General features: G+C 30.9%; 1 protein-coding gene across 1 annotated transcript; it reads left to right on the top strand.

Moving 5' to 3' along the window:
- The first annotated feature begins 4,140 nt into the window (after positions 1-4,140).
- Positions 4,141-6,078, top strand: LOC126671312 (probable WRKY transcription factor 27). Its single transcript, XM_050365076.2, has 3 exons — positions 4,141-4,901; positions 4,969-5,082; positions 5,236-6,078. The coding sequence occupies exons 1-3, from the start codon at positions 4,396-4,398 to the stop codon at positions 5,822-5,824; spliced, it is 1,209 nt and encodes a 402-aa protein (XP_050221033.1). The 5' UTR covers positions 4,141-4,395; the 3' UTR covers positions 5,825-6,078.
- Positions 6,079-16,274: the final 10,196 nt, after the last annotated feature.

Genomic DNA, 16,274 nt, shown 5'->3' with positions numbered 1-16,274 from the left:
GGGATAAAAGGGTAATATTTATTATGAAACCTATTTACTTATCTACTAATAGTTACTTGAATTGGAGTTATGGATGAGTTTTGCACCATCCTACAAATATAGTGGGGTTAACATCTTATTCAGTTATACTTTTAGACCTTTATACTTTATTTTTTCCAACTGCTAAGTGCTATTAGCCCCACCCTTAATACAATATACTTCAAATAAAATTCGCCTTTAAGCCATTTGTAAAACATGCCAAAACCAATATAATTACTAGTCCCTTCCTAAACCAAACAATAAAATGTATTTAAACTGATAAATTTTGTCTGTATTTACTTATCCAATTAAATATAAGGAATTCAAGAAATCAATTAAATTTAACGGTTTTAACGAATTAAAAAAATTCAACAAATTTAACGACTTTAACGGTTTTAACGGTTTTAACGAATCAAAAAACTCAACGAACTTTAACGAACTGCATGCACCCTTATTACAATATACTTCAAATATAATTTGCTTTTAAGCCATTTGTAAGACATGCCAAAACCAACATAATTACTAGTCTCTTTATAAACCAAACAATAAAAAGTTTTAAACTGATAGATTTTGTCTGTATTTACCCATCCAATTAAATGTAAGGGATTCAATAAATCAATTAAATTTAACGGTTTTAATGGTTTTAACGAATTAAGAAAATTCAACAAATTTAACGGTTTTAACGAATAAAGAAACTCAACGAACTTTAACAAACTGAATACACCCTTCATACAATATACTTCAAATAGAATTTGCCTTTAAACCATTTGTAAGACATGCCAAAACCAACATAATTTCTATTCCCTTTCTAAACCAAACAATAAAATGTGTTTAAACTGATAGATTTTGTTTGTATTTACCAATCCAATTAAATATAAGGAATTCAAGAAATCAATTAATTTTAACAGTTTTAACTAATTAAGAAAATTCAACAATTTAACTGTTTTAACGAATCAAGAAATTCAACGAATTTAACGAACTTTAACGAACTGCATATACACTTAATACAATATACTTCAAATAGAATTTGCCTGTAAGCCATTTGTAAGACATGCCAAAACCAACATAATTACTAGTCCCTTCCTAAACCAAACAATAAAAAGTGCTTAAACTAATAGATTTTGTCTGTATTTGCCAAGCCAATTAAATGTAAAGGATTCAAGAAATCAATTAAATTTAACGGTTTTAACGAATTAAAAAAATTCAACAAATTTAACGGTTTTAACGAATTAAGAAATTCAACGAACTTAACGAACTTTAACGAACTGCATACACATTTAATACAATATACTTCAAATAGAATTTGCCTTTAAGCCATTTGTAAGACATGCCAAAACCAACATAATTACTAGCCCCTTCCTAAACCAAACAATAAAAAGTGTTTAAACTAATAGATTTTGTTTATATTTACCAATCCAATTAAATGCAAGGGATTCAAGAAATCAATTAATGGTTTTAACGAAATAAGAAAATTTAACAAATTTAACGGTTTTAAAGAATCAAGAAATTCAACGAACTTAACGAACTTAACGAACTTTAACGAACTGCATACACCTTTAATACAATATACTTCAAACAGAATTTGCTTTTAAGCCATTTGTAAAACATGTCAAAACCAACATAATTACTAGTCCCTTCTTAAGCCAAACAATAAAAAAATTAAACTGATAGATTTTGTCTGTATTTACCAAGCCAATTAAATATAAGGGATTCAAGAAATCAATTAAATTTAACGGTTTTAACGGTTTTAACGAATTAAAAAAATTCAACAAATTTAACGGTTTTAACGAATCAAAAAATTCAACGAACTTTAACGAACTGCATACACCCTTAATACAATATACTTCAAATAGAATTTGTCTTTTAGCCAATTGTAAGATATGCCAAAATCAACATAATTACTAGCCCCTTCCTAAACCAAACAATAACAAATTTTAAACTGATAGATTTTATCTGTATCTACCAATCCAATTAAATGTAAGAGATTCAAAAAATCAATTAATTTTAACGGTTTTAACGAATTAAGAAAATTCAACAAATTTAACGGTTTTAACGAATCAAGAAATTCAACGAACTTAACGAACTGCATATACACTTAATACAATATACTTCAAATAGAATTTGCCTTTAAGCCATTTGTAAGACATGCCAAAACCAACATAATTACTAGTCCCTTCCTAAACCAAACAATACAAAAATTAAACTGATAGAATTTGTTTGTATTTACCAATCCAATTAAATGTAAGGGATTCAAGAAATCAATTAACTTTAACGGTTTTGACGGTTTTAACGAATTAAAAAATTCAACAAATTTAACGGTTTTAACGAATTAAGAAATTCAACGAACTTAACGAACTTTAACGAACTGCATACACATTTAATACAATATATTTCAAATAGAATTTGCCTTTAAGCCATTTGTAAGACATGCCAAAACCAACATAATTACTAGCCCCTTCCTAAACCAAACAATAAAAAGTGTTTAAACTAATAGATTTTGTTTATATTTACCAATCCAATAAAATGCAAGGGATTCAAGAAATCAATTAATGGTTTTAACGAAATAAGAAAATTTAACAAATTTAACGGTTTTAACGAATCAAGAAATTCAACGAACTTAACGAACTTAACGAATTTTAACGAACTGCATACACCTTTAATACAATATACTTCAAACAGAATTTGCTTTTAAGCCATTTGTAAAACTTGTCAAAACCAACATAATTACTAGTCCCTTCTTAAGCCAAACAATAAAAAAAATTAAACCGATAGATTTTGTCTGTATTTACCAAGCCAATTAAATATAAGGGATTCAAGAAATCAATTAAATTTAACGGTTTTAACGGTTTTAACGAATTAAAAAAATTCAACAAATTTAACGGTTTTAACGAATCAAAAAATTCAACGAACTTTAACGAACTGCATACACCCTTAATACAATATACTTCAAATAGAATTTGTCTTTTAGCCAATTGTAAGATATGCCAAAACCAACATAATTACTAGCCCCTTCCTAAACCAAACAATAACAAATTTTAAACTGATAGATTTTATCTGTATCTACCAATCCAATTAAATGTAAGAGATTCAAAAAATCAATTAATTTTAACGGTTTTAACGAATTAAGAAAATTCAACAAATTTAACGGTTTTAACGAATCAAGAAATTCAACGAACTGCATATACACTTAATACAATATACTTCAAATAGAATTTGCCTTTAAGCCATTTGTAAGACATGCCAAAACCAACATAATTACTAGTCCCTTCCTAAACCAAACAATACAAAAATTAAACTGATAGATTTTGTTTGTATTTACCAATCCAATTAAATGTAAGGGATTCAAGAAATCAATTAACTTTAACGGTTTTAACGGTTTTAATGAACTAAGAAAATTCAACAAATTTAACGGTTTTAACGAATCAAAAAATTCAACGAACTTTAATGAACTGCATAATGGATTTAGTTTAGTTTCTATGGGGAGCACGTGGTGACAACATTAATAAATTTAACGAACCGGTTAAATTTAACGGTTTCAACGGATTTTAACAAACTGCATATTCAATTTAGTTTAGATTCTAGTTAGATAATTCAATAGATTTTATACATCATCAAAAATCTAATAAAAACAAGTGATTTTTAATAAGAATACACTTGCACAATTTATTCTAAAATAATACATAATTATACTTTAATGTAAAATACAAAATAAATTCAAAAATTTATTAGAATATAAATTTAAATTTTAGTTGACGATTAAACTATTAAACTATTTTATAAATTAGTAACCAAACCGAATTATCTAAATTAAATTTATACACAACCCCAATTCTCAAGTGACTCTCAATTTATCTGAAGAGCGCGTGGAAACTGACTAATGCAAACGAAACACTGAGTAGATGAGAATAGAGTAATGCATGTAGGCTGTAGCCAATTTTACAAGCATTGGAACCTCTGATTCACGATTTGCGGTAGGCCCCACACTTTGACAATTTCCCAAAGTCAAAGAAAAAGCAAAACTAGTTTGCTTTTTGTCTATCTCTCAACAGAAAAAAAAATCACACAATTTTTTAATATTTTTTTCCTTTTTTTGTGTCTGTATAAATAATTAAACAAATACCAAGTCAGTGCTCCATTATATTTTTTTCATCTCTCTCTTAGTTCTTACTCTGTTTATGCATATTTGATTTTTTTTCTGTGTCTGAGAGTAAAATTTAGTTTCTGTCCCACACCACACCCAAAAGCCAAAAGTCAGCGCCGTCCTTTCGTATGTATTCACTCTCTGTCTGAACCAGAACCATGAATAACAACACAGAAATAGATAAGAAATTAAGGTTATAGCTTCTAGGTAGATTGACTTCTAGTTCAGTTCTGTCAATGGCTGATGACTGGGATCTGTCCGCTATAATCAAGAGTTGCAGTTCAGCGTCAGCCACCACCGTGAACACATCAAAAACCGACACAGCCGCCGTCGAAAATGGCGGCTATGAGAACGGTTTAGAGTGTTTGACTTTCGGTGATGACGACGGTCCATTTTCATTTTCTGATTTTGGACAAGCTAGGAATAATGGGTGGGAGGAATTACAAGATTCGTATAAACCATTTCTTCCTATCTCTAGAAATCATGGTAATATTCCTATATCCCCCATTAATCATTTTGGAGAATTTCTCATTAGTGGCCAAAATGACCCACAACTTGCACCACCATTACCACCACCTCCACCACCAGTACCGCCGCCGATGAGTGCACCATTTAACCTCAGCTTCGATAGCATAGATCAAGAACCGCGTCAAAGCCAAAAATTGCACCAGCAAAGCAGGCCTATTCCTGTCATTTCTTTACGAACTGCTCAGTCTGTACCAGCTTCAAGATCAAGAAAAAAGTAAGTCGTTACAGAAACTAAATTATCTTATTTTTCTGCCAAACTCTGAAATTTTATTATTTTGCAGAAAAGGTCATCTCAAGAAGCAAGTAATGCAGGTAGCAGCAGAAAATCTCTCTAATGATGTGTGGGCTTGGCGGAAATACGGACAGAAACCTATCAAAGGCTCTCCATTTCCAAGGTGAGCGTTTGTGAGATAATTAAATTTAAGATCAAGCAAATTGCTGGCTAACGTTTATACCATTTGAATTGTAGCTCGTTCGGAGGAAAAAAATTATTTTCTCTTATTGAAATTTTGTCTTCAAGAATAAATTTCGATTCTTTTGTGTTACAGGAATTACTATAGATGCAGCAGTACAAAAGGATGTGGAGCAAGAAAACAAGTGGAGAGGAGCAACATAGATCCAGCTATGTTCATCGTCAGCTACACCGGCGACCATTCTCATCCGCGTCCAACTCACCGGAACTCACTTGCCGGAAGTACAAGAAACAAGTTTCCGACGCTTCAGAAGGCTAACTCCGATGATCTTGAAAAGCTGGGTGCTTGTTCATCATCTCCACTTTCTGGGACAAGTCTCTCTCCAACAACCCCACTGTCAGCTGCTTCTATGGACCACGAGGTGGCAACAGCACCAGCTAAAGAGAGCATCATGAAACCAGAGGATCAGGGCCATAGAATGGAAAGTGACGGTGGTGATGATGATGATTACTTTGGCGATGATATTTTGATTCCTAATTTGACTTTAAATGAAGATTTATTAAAGGATTTACATGAGCTGAATAGTGCTGGTCAAGGAGCTTTTGGTGGTGGTAACCGGACCGGAGGTTTGGGACAGAGCTTAGATTTTGGTGATAGTTTCTCTTCTTGGGTTGTTGGTAGCTCTGCTGCGGCTGCCGGAGCCACCCGAGGTGGTGGCTTATGATGATTGGTAAGGTTCAGAAAAAGCTGGTTCGTTAAGTTCATCGAGCCTTCAAGGAAGTTTTTTTTTCCTTCCAAATAATATAAACAAAAATTAGAATATAGATAAAAATTAGAACATGAGAACTACAGAAATTTCTCATTTTTTTTTGGTTTGATGAATAGGTACAGATGATGTACAAGAGGAAAGAAAAGAATTTTCTCTCCCTCTAACTATGGTTCTTTTTGTCTTAACTTTTCTTCCCCTTCATTTCTTCATTTTCCCATATTTTTTTATTTTTATTTTTATGATATATGGGTGAAACGGTATTTTGGTTAAAATTGATTTTTTTAAAGATAAAAAAATAATTATTAAATCTAAATCTAATTGTAACGTGTTATTATTTCACGGCATTTAAACACATAAAAGATTATATTACTTCTTTTTGGAATATTTATATAGTTTTGATTTTCAGTTTTTTTTTTTACTTTTTTAAATATTTTATATAAAATAAATTCGATTAAACGCAAAAGGTTGTTGATTGAGATGCCAGTTTGGTTGATCATATTGTTAAACATAAATCTATAATTAAATGGCATATTTCTTAATACAACACATAGATATTTATTAAACATTGGTATGTTAATTAGTATTATTTCCACTTCTTTATTAATTAGAAAAACAACAATAGTTTTTTTTAAATTATCATTAAAATTTAAAATGGACAATTATTTCAATATAAAAAAATTGAAAATATTACATCTAAAAAGGAATAAAGAGTTTAGTACAAAACACCAATCATTTATAAAGAACATAATTATTAATAATTCTTTTAAGGTGGATAAAAATTATTTTAAAATTCATATTATTACATATAATTGAAATAGTTAAATTTATAAGATGGATAATTGTTTAGGTTACGTTCTCGTGATGGGCAAAGTCATTTTCGGTTAAGGTTTTGAACTTATTGCCTCCTTTTACCTTAAACTTTAATTTAATTTGAGAATCAAATGGTCAATAGCAGCCATTTAGGTAGCATGGACGCGAAAACGAAAATACGGGACACTTATACACGGTAAAATAATGTTATTTTAAGATTTTTTATGTAAAAGATGAAGTTCGTATCAGAAACGTCTAGTGTCTGAAACGTTTCTAAAACAGGATACGTTGATTGAATTAAGTGTTTGCACTACCTAGATAGTATTATATATTTAAATGAAAAAGGGCAAAAATCTACTCTATTCGCTATAATATTTGTTGCTCTTTTGGCTATTTCATTTAGACTAAATAGATAATAAATGGTCCATAATAATTACAGCTATTTTCATGTTTATTGCTAATTATTAAAAAATATCTTATTTTTTGACTTTTTTTGTTTATGGCGCAAACTTTCAAAATCATCAAGTTTAATCTATTTTTAATTTCAGTTTTAACTGTAGTCATTTATTTAAATAAAAGTGGAAAAACAAATGTCATTCATGTTTGTAGTTTTTGATGATATAAAAAAAATCAAAAAATATGAAAGATTATGTGAAGAGCATATTTGATTTTTTTTCACTCAAATTTAAACAAATGACTACAATTTCTATCGAAAAATAAAAAATTAATTAAAATTGACGATTTTAAAAGTTTGATTTATAAATAGAAAAAATTGAAAAGGTGGAAATACTTTGGATAATTAACCTTTTTATATTCTTTTTAATCTTACTAAATTGTTTTTTGATAGTGGTAAATTTGAAAAATAATAAATATCTTTTGAATATTTTAAAATAATATATATTATAGGTAAAAGGGCGAAAAGCCGTGAATTTAAGAACGTGAAAGGAGAAAAATATGAAGGCATGATCCTTGTCTTATTTTGTAAAATTACTGCATTAGCTTGATAAGTCATTTTAAATCTTAAGAGGCATTTTAACAAAATTAATTTTAAATCCTATTTCTGGTACAACTTATTAATTGTGTACTTTAAGTTACTACTATTGAATTTTACAAGTGGGAACATGACAATTGTCGGATCCATGTTCCATACATCACACCATGGACTCTTTCAAGGTCAAATCTATTTTATTTCTTAGATATTAGAGTCGGTCAACATATTTCTTATTTTTTTCTTTTTCATTATTGGTTAAATCTCAATTCTAATTTTTATAGCTTTAGCTTTAAACACATAAATTTAAAAATATATAAATATTTCTACCAGAATAAATTAAATTTTTAAATTTACTGACATTGGTGATTGACTTTTTAATTACATTATTATATCTTTTTCATACATTAAAATGGTTTTAATTTAGAAAAATAATTATTTTAATATTATAAATAAACAAAAAATTCAAAATGATAAGTATTACGGACCGGACGAGTAGTACCGTTTTCCCATCACTACACGTTAATATTCAAGTAATAGCCAAAATTCTAACTTTAGGACAGGATTTGGATTATTATTTAAATACATTTGAAGATCATATTAAATTATTAACAATTTTACAAGTATGCGAATCACAATTAAAATGGAATTTGTATAAAGATTAAATTTAATATCAAAAGTAACCAGCTAATTTGTAGTGTTATTTAAACAGCAAAAAAAGTTAACTTAATCTAATAAAACAACAAAGTATTTGATAAAATAGAATATAATTATAAACAACTGAAGATGTTCTTTTTATATGTGATTTCTTTTTATGAATTTTTATATGTGATTTAATAAATACATTTACTTTCTTGAGCAGTACGCTATTTAATTATTCATACAATGAAAAATAAATCTAATATATTGCTTAGTAATAATTTTTCTAAGCTATAATAAGTTTTAATTATATACTAACACACTTAGTAGTCGATAACGTAGTCTCTATGATGTGTTACCATTACATTATCAGTGGTGATAATTATTTATTATAGTTAATGCATATAAAAATTAATTTATTCATAGAAACTAGCTAGTAGAAAACAAATTATTTTGTTTCGTGCCAAACTTTTACTTGTGTCCTTATTATCTTATTTCAGATAATTATGTTTATTGTTTGTTCATCGATTAATTTTATAACCAAGCAACTAGTGATCAAGTTATAGCAAAGCTTTAAACATAATGAATTAAAATGCATGAATTAAATATCAACTTCATCAATCTCTTATCCAAAATTAAACATTTGAATGACCGTATGATCAGCCTGTGGTCTTCATAATCCCACAACCTGTTGAGCTTCTGAACGTGGTACTATTTTTCTTACTTCCTCCGGTCCATAATATTTATCGCATTTGGCTATTTCATATAAATTAAGAAAATAATAAATATGTCTTGATTTTTATATAGTTTTACTAAATTGTCCATATTAATTACCAATTGTTTTATGTTTGACTAGTTCTTTTAACCTTACAAAGTATTTATTACCAGGAATAATTTTGGAAAAATAGCAATTAAATGCTTTTTTAAAACTCTAATGTGACAAATATTATGGACCAAAAGAAATTCTCAAATGCGACAAATATTATAGACCGGAGGGAGTAATTTTTTTCTTGTTTAATAGGGTCCAGGTGAAGTTGCCAAAAAATATTTTTTCTAAAATTAATTAGCCGCTATAATTTTTGAAGTTTATGTTGTGAGTTGTTATGTGGAAGAGATGCTCTATTTATTCTAAAATATTGCAATAAAATCATATTTTGATTTTTAATAATTAAGCTAAACTGAAAAAAGCAATTATACGAGAGTTTTAAAAAAATCAGTAAGATAATGAGTTACTCCTATACCAGATCAATCACAAAATTGAGAAATGATCGAATGATGTCAAAATTAAAAAAGTTATTTATTGGACTTAAATTAGAACTCCCATGGACTTAAATTAGAGTATTTGGAGTTGGCCAGGTGCTCAGAGGGTGCGAACCTTTTTATGGCTTGCAGCGAAGGGTAAACTCCTAACAAACCATGAACGGAGACGCCGTCATATGACAGAAGACGCTTCTTGTATTCTCTGCGGAGCTGCTAATGAAGATATTAATCATGTCCTCCGCTCTTGTACTCTCGCAAGGGAAGTTTGGCGAAAACTGATTGATCCCAAGTTTTATCAGATTTTCTTTAATACTCCTTTTCATGAATGGTTCTCTGGGAATTTGCAGAAAATCTGCAGCTGGGAGAAAGCAGATTGGAATCTTTTGTTTGGCATCTCTTGCTGGTCCTTTTGGTCTCAAAGGAATGCTTTTATCTTTCAAGATGTCAGACGCAGTTCAGTCGAGATGATTCATTTTATTCGAACTATGGTGAGCTGCACTTTGAGTGCTCGTCAATTCAGCCTCCTCTCGAATCCTGGCGTAACCTCGAGAAGTACTTATCTCATTGGTTGGTCCCCTCCTCCAATCCATTGGATCAAAATCAATACTGATGGGGCAGTGCGTTCGCCTTACAGTAATGCCTCATCCGGGGGTCTAGCGCGGAACAAGGATGGAGATTGGGAGTTCGGCTTCAGCAGACACATTGGCACATGTTCCGTCCTTCAGGCAGAATTATGGGGTGCGTTAGATGGTCTTGAGATCGCTTGGAACAAGGGATACCGTAATGTAATTCTTGAGCTGGACAGCAAAACTGTTGTGGATGCTATTCGAAAGAATGCAAATTGCATTAACGCTAACACGAGCCTTTTTCGTGCCATCAGATCCCTTCTTGACAGGCCTTGGCAAGTGTGTGTCTATCACACATACAGGGAAGGCAACCGTTGTGCGGATTGGATGGCAAACCATGGTTTTTCCCATCCTATTGGAGTTACGCTTCATGATCAAATGCTTTCGGACATCGCTAATTTCATTCTTGAAGACATAGCCGGTGTCTCTATTCCTAGAGCTTGTATAGACTCAGTTAATAAGTTTTCTTGGCTTTGAGCCATTCCTTTTAGATCAAAAAAAAAAAAATTAGAACTCCCATGGGAAAATATAGCTTTAATGAAATGTAACCCTTAAAAAAAAGGTCAAATGTCTTAAAAATCCCAAACCTTTTATAAAAGTTTCACAAAAGTCCTGATTTTTCAATTTTATCGATTTTGGCCAAAAACAAATTATTTGGTTTCAATTGTGGCCAACTCTCAATTTGATTTCAATTTGCCTATGTGGAGCCTATGTGGCATGCCAAATATTGAAAGGTCATGACTTTTGTGAAATCAAATAATCCATTTTTGGCCAAAATCGACAAAATTGAAAGGTCAGGACTTTTGTGAAACCAAATAATCAATTTTTGGCCAAAATCGACAAAATTAAAAGGTCAGGACTTTTGTGAAACTTTTGTAAAAGATTTGACCTTTTTACAACATTTGGCCTAAAAAAAAAGACCTAATAGTCCGACAGTTCATTGAAGTTATTTTTGCACTGGTCTCAACAATTTATTTGACATTACTATTATTTTTGGTTATTTTTCTAAAGGAATATGCTAGTATTAATAGTAAATATTAAGTTACAAAGGATAATTTGAAAAAACGTTATTATTTTATAAATTAAATTAACAACTATTATGTAGTAACTTAATTTGCCTCGTGTTTGATAATATTGATTTTGTTTTTATGAGGCGATCTGCGAATCAGTCGGCGCATGTTCTAGCGCAATACGCCAGTTCCATTTCAGGTCATCAGGAGTGGTTTTGTCATTTTCCTGAATTTCTCACCAATGTAACTGCTTCCGATTTGATTTAACAGAATCATTTTCCCATTCAAAAAAAAACTTAATTTGCCTCGTAAGATATATTATACAATGTGAATAATAATGTAATTTTTCCACATTGAACTATATTAAAATGTTAATAATAATGTAATTTTTCCTCATCTTATAAGCAATAGGCAATTAACATATAAATTAATTTTTTGGCAAATCAATATACAAACTTGGTGCCCGCACAGGTGTCACGACCCAATTTATTGAGCCGAGACCGGCGCTAGGGAATGGGAGTGGTAGCTCTGAAACCCGTAGCAAGCCTAAAACCACTAATAATATTTCAATTTAAAAATATAATATTATATATAAAACATTTTCGGAAAAACTCTTTCGGATAAAGCATTTATAAATATTAAAATATTATACTAGCGTTTACAATATAAAATATTGTTTGAAGTCAAAATGTCTATCGAATACCGACACCTACTGACTACTGCAGCTTTAGGAACTTATACTTGTGCTAGTCCAATGACTTCGGGCACAGTGGAGATGGTTTGTCTGATCCGACTCTGTCTACCTGCAAACATCAGAGTGAGGGGTCAATATTTGGAAAAATACTGAGTGAGTATGCAACTTATTATCGGTATTATGAAAATACACATCGCATACTCAAACATATGCATAATTATTCCAATATAATATGAAAATAACATAATATTCGCAAATAGCATATCCGACCGAAATCCTAATCTTAAACTCTTAATTTATCTTACTCGGGATATTCAAATCAAACTGATCCAAATGGTCCGACCCAGGAGTGTTCACACTCAACCACGTCAGCCGCGACCAATCTCTTAATCTCCAAGTGTGAGTCCAACTCACTGGTGGGTCCAACCCACTAGATACGGGGCTCAGGCTACACCGTAACCGAGTTCTCACGCGTATCGCATTCATATCATGTGCGCATCTCATAATCTCATAGACAATCTAGACACGCTAGGCTGATTCAAATACTGGTGATCACACAGCCTATTGACACCCAATAGGTAGTTGATTTCTTCGGATCGCACACTAGATATTTATATTCAAAACAATGAATATAACAGCATTCATATAGTCAAATTTACCAAACATAACATCTAATACGAGCAAATCATTTAAATGCGATAGATTAATAATAATATTCATAATATATGAAAATAGCTTTAATAATAATAACACGCGAAAGTAAATTGCCACTCACAGTGACCGCTATCCAAAACTGCACTATTATAATCCCGCAAGCGTAAGCTCCATGCGTTGTCCAATCACATAACCACTCTCGCTAACTGGCTTGGTAGCTTGTCGGTACGTCAGTTACTTAATCGAGTTACCTATACGTTTAATCCATAAACGTTGACTTAGTATCAAAACCCTAAGTTATAAACTTAGGTTAACATAATCGTATTTCAAATACGATTCTTAACTTTGATAATCTCTTAATCACACTTCTCTTTTAAACGTCCTAGTTTACGTTTTGATATTCAATCGAATCACGATTGATTACACGACTTGAAATTGTTTGAAATCGAGTTTCCGCGTCGCGTCAGTGCCCAGAAAGCCAAAATCAGGAATCCTCGCTCGGCGAAGGACTACACGTTCGTGCAGCAGTGTGCTGCACGTTCGTGCAGTGTGCTACACGAACGTGTACTGCACGTTCGTGCAGTGTGCTACACGAACGTGTACTGCACGTTCGTGCAGCAAACGGCTGCCGATGTGTAGCCCCGGGGTTCACTCCCCGGGCCATTTCCGACATGCTAAAACCTTCTAAATCCAATCCGCAACGTTTAGCAATATTGAATATACGAAATTCAAGTTTAAAACGTCGAATTCGAATCGAAAATCGTTAAAACGATAAAACCGCTCGAAACCCAAAACCAAAACGTCAAGCTTACCTTAATTTAATGCTCGTAATCGATAGAGAATTGAATTCTGAACGAATCGATATAAAGAACGCTCGATTTGGACGAGAAACGGCGAAACGTAATCGTTCGTCACATTTCTCCTTTGTCTCTCTGATACCTTCTGCTCCTTCTTCTTCTTTTCTTAATTCCTTTGGTTTTCTTAATATATCATGGCTAATTAGCCACTTTGATCCTTCATTTCTTTAACTTAAACCAATTCTCCTTTTAACTTTCTAATTTAACCCAATGGTTAAATTATCCTTTTAACTTAAGTACTTATGTATTATTTATATTCAAATAAATAATACTAACCCAAAATTATTATTTTCCGTCAATAATCTTAGAATTGCTATTCTCGAGACTTTCTTGGCTAATTTACGTTTTGGCCCTTGAACTTTCCAAAAGTTGCAATTTAGCCCAAAACACATCCGCGTCCAAATTTTAAAAGGTCTCTGATTGACCCGAAACTTTTACCACATATATTATAAAACATTTCGCGGACCTTGGCTAAATAATTTCCCTTCGGAATTTATATGGCTAAATTACCACTTTAGTCCCTGTACTTTATCTTACAACTTTCTTAGCATTCTTCCTTTCTAATTCCAATTCCAATTCCAATTCCAAATTTAGAACTGAAATAAAACGTTAAATTCTTTGCTATAATCTCTTTCAAAACCGATCTACTAAAACTTATTTTACCTTACTTTTATCGGAAGACTTTCCGATATTGCCACTCTGGCGACTCGAAACTGGACACATAGCCCAATTGGATAATTAAACATTTTGGGGTATTACAACAGGTTTGGTCTAATGGTCTAAGTCTCAGCCATCTGGGCGCCAAAGGTCGTGGGTTCGAACCCCGGCTACGCCCTTTCTTAATATGGAGTGGTTGAGGTTGAGTTACTGGCCATTATAACCCGGATTTACCAGGTATGTGGGCTTGCGGGCGGTCCACATCCCGGAGTTTGACAATGATATTGAGTTTCGGCTCAGTAGAGTGAGTTCTCGTCACAAAAAATATACGAACTTGGTGATTATGGACAATTAGCACGTTTTGACAAATTAATTTACAAGTTAAGAGGTAAATTGCCAATTGAATGGACAATTAACTTACAAATTGAGAGGGCAATTTATCAAAATGGGGCAAATTGTCTATAATAACCAAGTTCGTATACTGATTTGCCCACAAAATTAATTTATGTGTTAACTGCTCATTGCTTATAAGTTGAGGTAGCAAATTGTCACTTAAGTCCAAAAATTTAAATTGCCTCATATATTAATTTATAATTAATATTCTTAAACGGAGTGTTTATTCCACGCAACTGCTGCGCCACGTCATTTTTACAACAAACCAATGATGATTTGCGATACGAAATCTTTTAATTATCATTTATTTATTTTTTATCATTAATTTTTATACATGGCTAACATATGATTGATTTGTTGCATGAAAGACATGGCGTAACGGTTGTATTCAATAATTATTCTCTTAAACGACGTAGCATTTAGAACGGATGACCCTATATAATAAATAGGGTTAATTACATATAAAATCACCACCTTTACACGAATTTTCAAAAATAACACGACCTTTAAAACGTGTCAATTCAGGGCATCACCTTTCGTTTTTTTTCAAAAATAACATGAGCACGTTTTTAGGTAAAATTTTGCTGACTTGGACACCTAATGAGAGTGCCACGTGTCATGCCACGTCAGCAAAAACGCCACTAAAAATGTGTCCATGTTGTTTTTGAAAAGAAATGAAAGGTGGTGCCCTGAATTGCCACGTTTTAAAGGTCGTGTTATTTTTGCAATTTCGTGTAAAAGTGGTGATTTTATATGTAATTAACCTAATAAATAAAATATTGCTAATAAATTTTGAGGATATAGATAAATAGGGCCACGAACAAGGTTGTTGAGGAATCTCATGATGCTATATAATAGTGATGCAACTTGTTCTTCCGCCCATCTTATTATCATTTTTCTATTGGCCAATGTGACTTGAAGCAGACTCGGTCCTTAAGCTTGAATTATTAAGAGCTCATTTCCTTCTCCTGTTGCCATCAAAATAATGAAGAATTACTTGTTAAATAATTCAAATTATATTTATTTACTACTTCAAATGTCCTATTTTTGTTGCCAGTGAGGTCTATCAGCGACGAAGCCAGTTTCAAAATTAAAATAGGATACAAATTCAATTTTAAAAAATCAAATCGTATAATTATAAGATTTTTAGGCTTATATTGAAGAGGAAATTACACCATTTATCAAAAAAAATGAAATAATTACAAAAGTATATGTTGACTTTTTTCATTTACAAAAATATTAATAATATTTACAAAAGTACAAAAAAATAAAAAATAATATCAAACATACGGTGTATACTGTGGGTATAATGTTAGTATACTAATAAACTAACATTATATCAACATTGTACCAAAATTATACCAACATTATACATACTGAGATTTTATTAATATTAAATAAAAATTTACCAAAATTACATCAAATCGTATACTGAAAATTAAATTAATAATATATCAAAATTATACCATCAGTATACCAAGAGTATACAAATTTTCTAGTTCATTATCAACTATAGTGAAAAATACACATAAAAAAAAAATACATGTTATCAACTAGAAAATATATATAAAAATTTATAATCAATATACCAAAAATATACTGAAATTATACCAATAATAAACCAAATATTATTTTTAAATTATCTGATTTATAGTTTTAATATTCCAAAATTATACCATAATTATACCGACATTATACAAATCGTACTTTTGTAATTAATTTTCATTTTTTGATACTTTTGTAATTAATTTTAAATCAGTCGTATTTTTGTAAATAAAAAAAGTTTACAGGTATTTTTGTAAATATTTTTAAAATTT

This window comes from Mercurialis annua, linkage group LG3, assembly GCF_937616625.2.
Source record: "Mercurialis annua linkage group LG3, ddMerAnnu1.2, whole genome shotgun sequence".
NCBI lineage: Eukaryota > Viridiplantae > Streptophyta > Magnoliopsida > Malpighiales > Euphorbiaceae > Mercurialis > Mercurialis annua.
The sequence above is the reverse complement of the archived record's forward strand: the minus strand, read 5'-3'. Positions and strand labels throughout refer to the sequence as shown.

Excerpts from the sequence above, each read along its gene's own strand:
- LOC126671312 (XM_050365076.2), top strand. The coding sequence starts at position 4,396 with ATGGCTGATGACTGGGATCTGTCCGCTATAATCAAGAGTTGCAGTTCA. Across the intron at positions 4,902-4,968 it reads GCTTCAAGATCAAGAAAAAA|AAAAGGTCATCTCAAGAAGC; the intron begins GTAAGTCGTTAC and ends ATTATTTTGCAG. Across the intron at positions 5,083-5,235 it reads AAAGGCTCTCCATTTCCAAG|GAATTACTATAGATGCAGCA; the intron begins GTGAGCGTTTGT and ends TTTGTGTTACAG.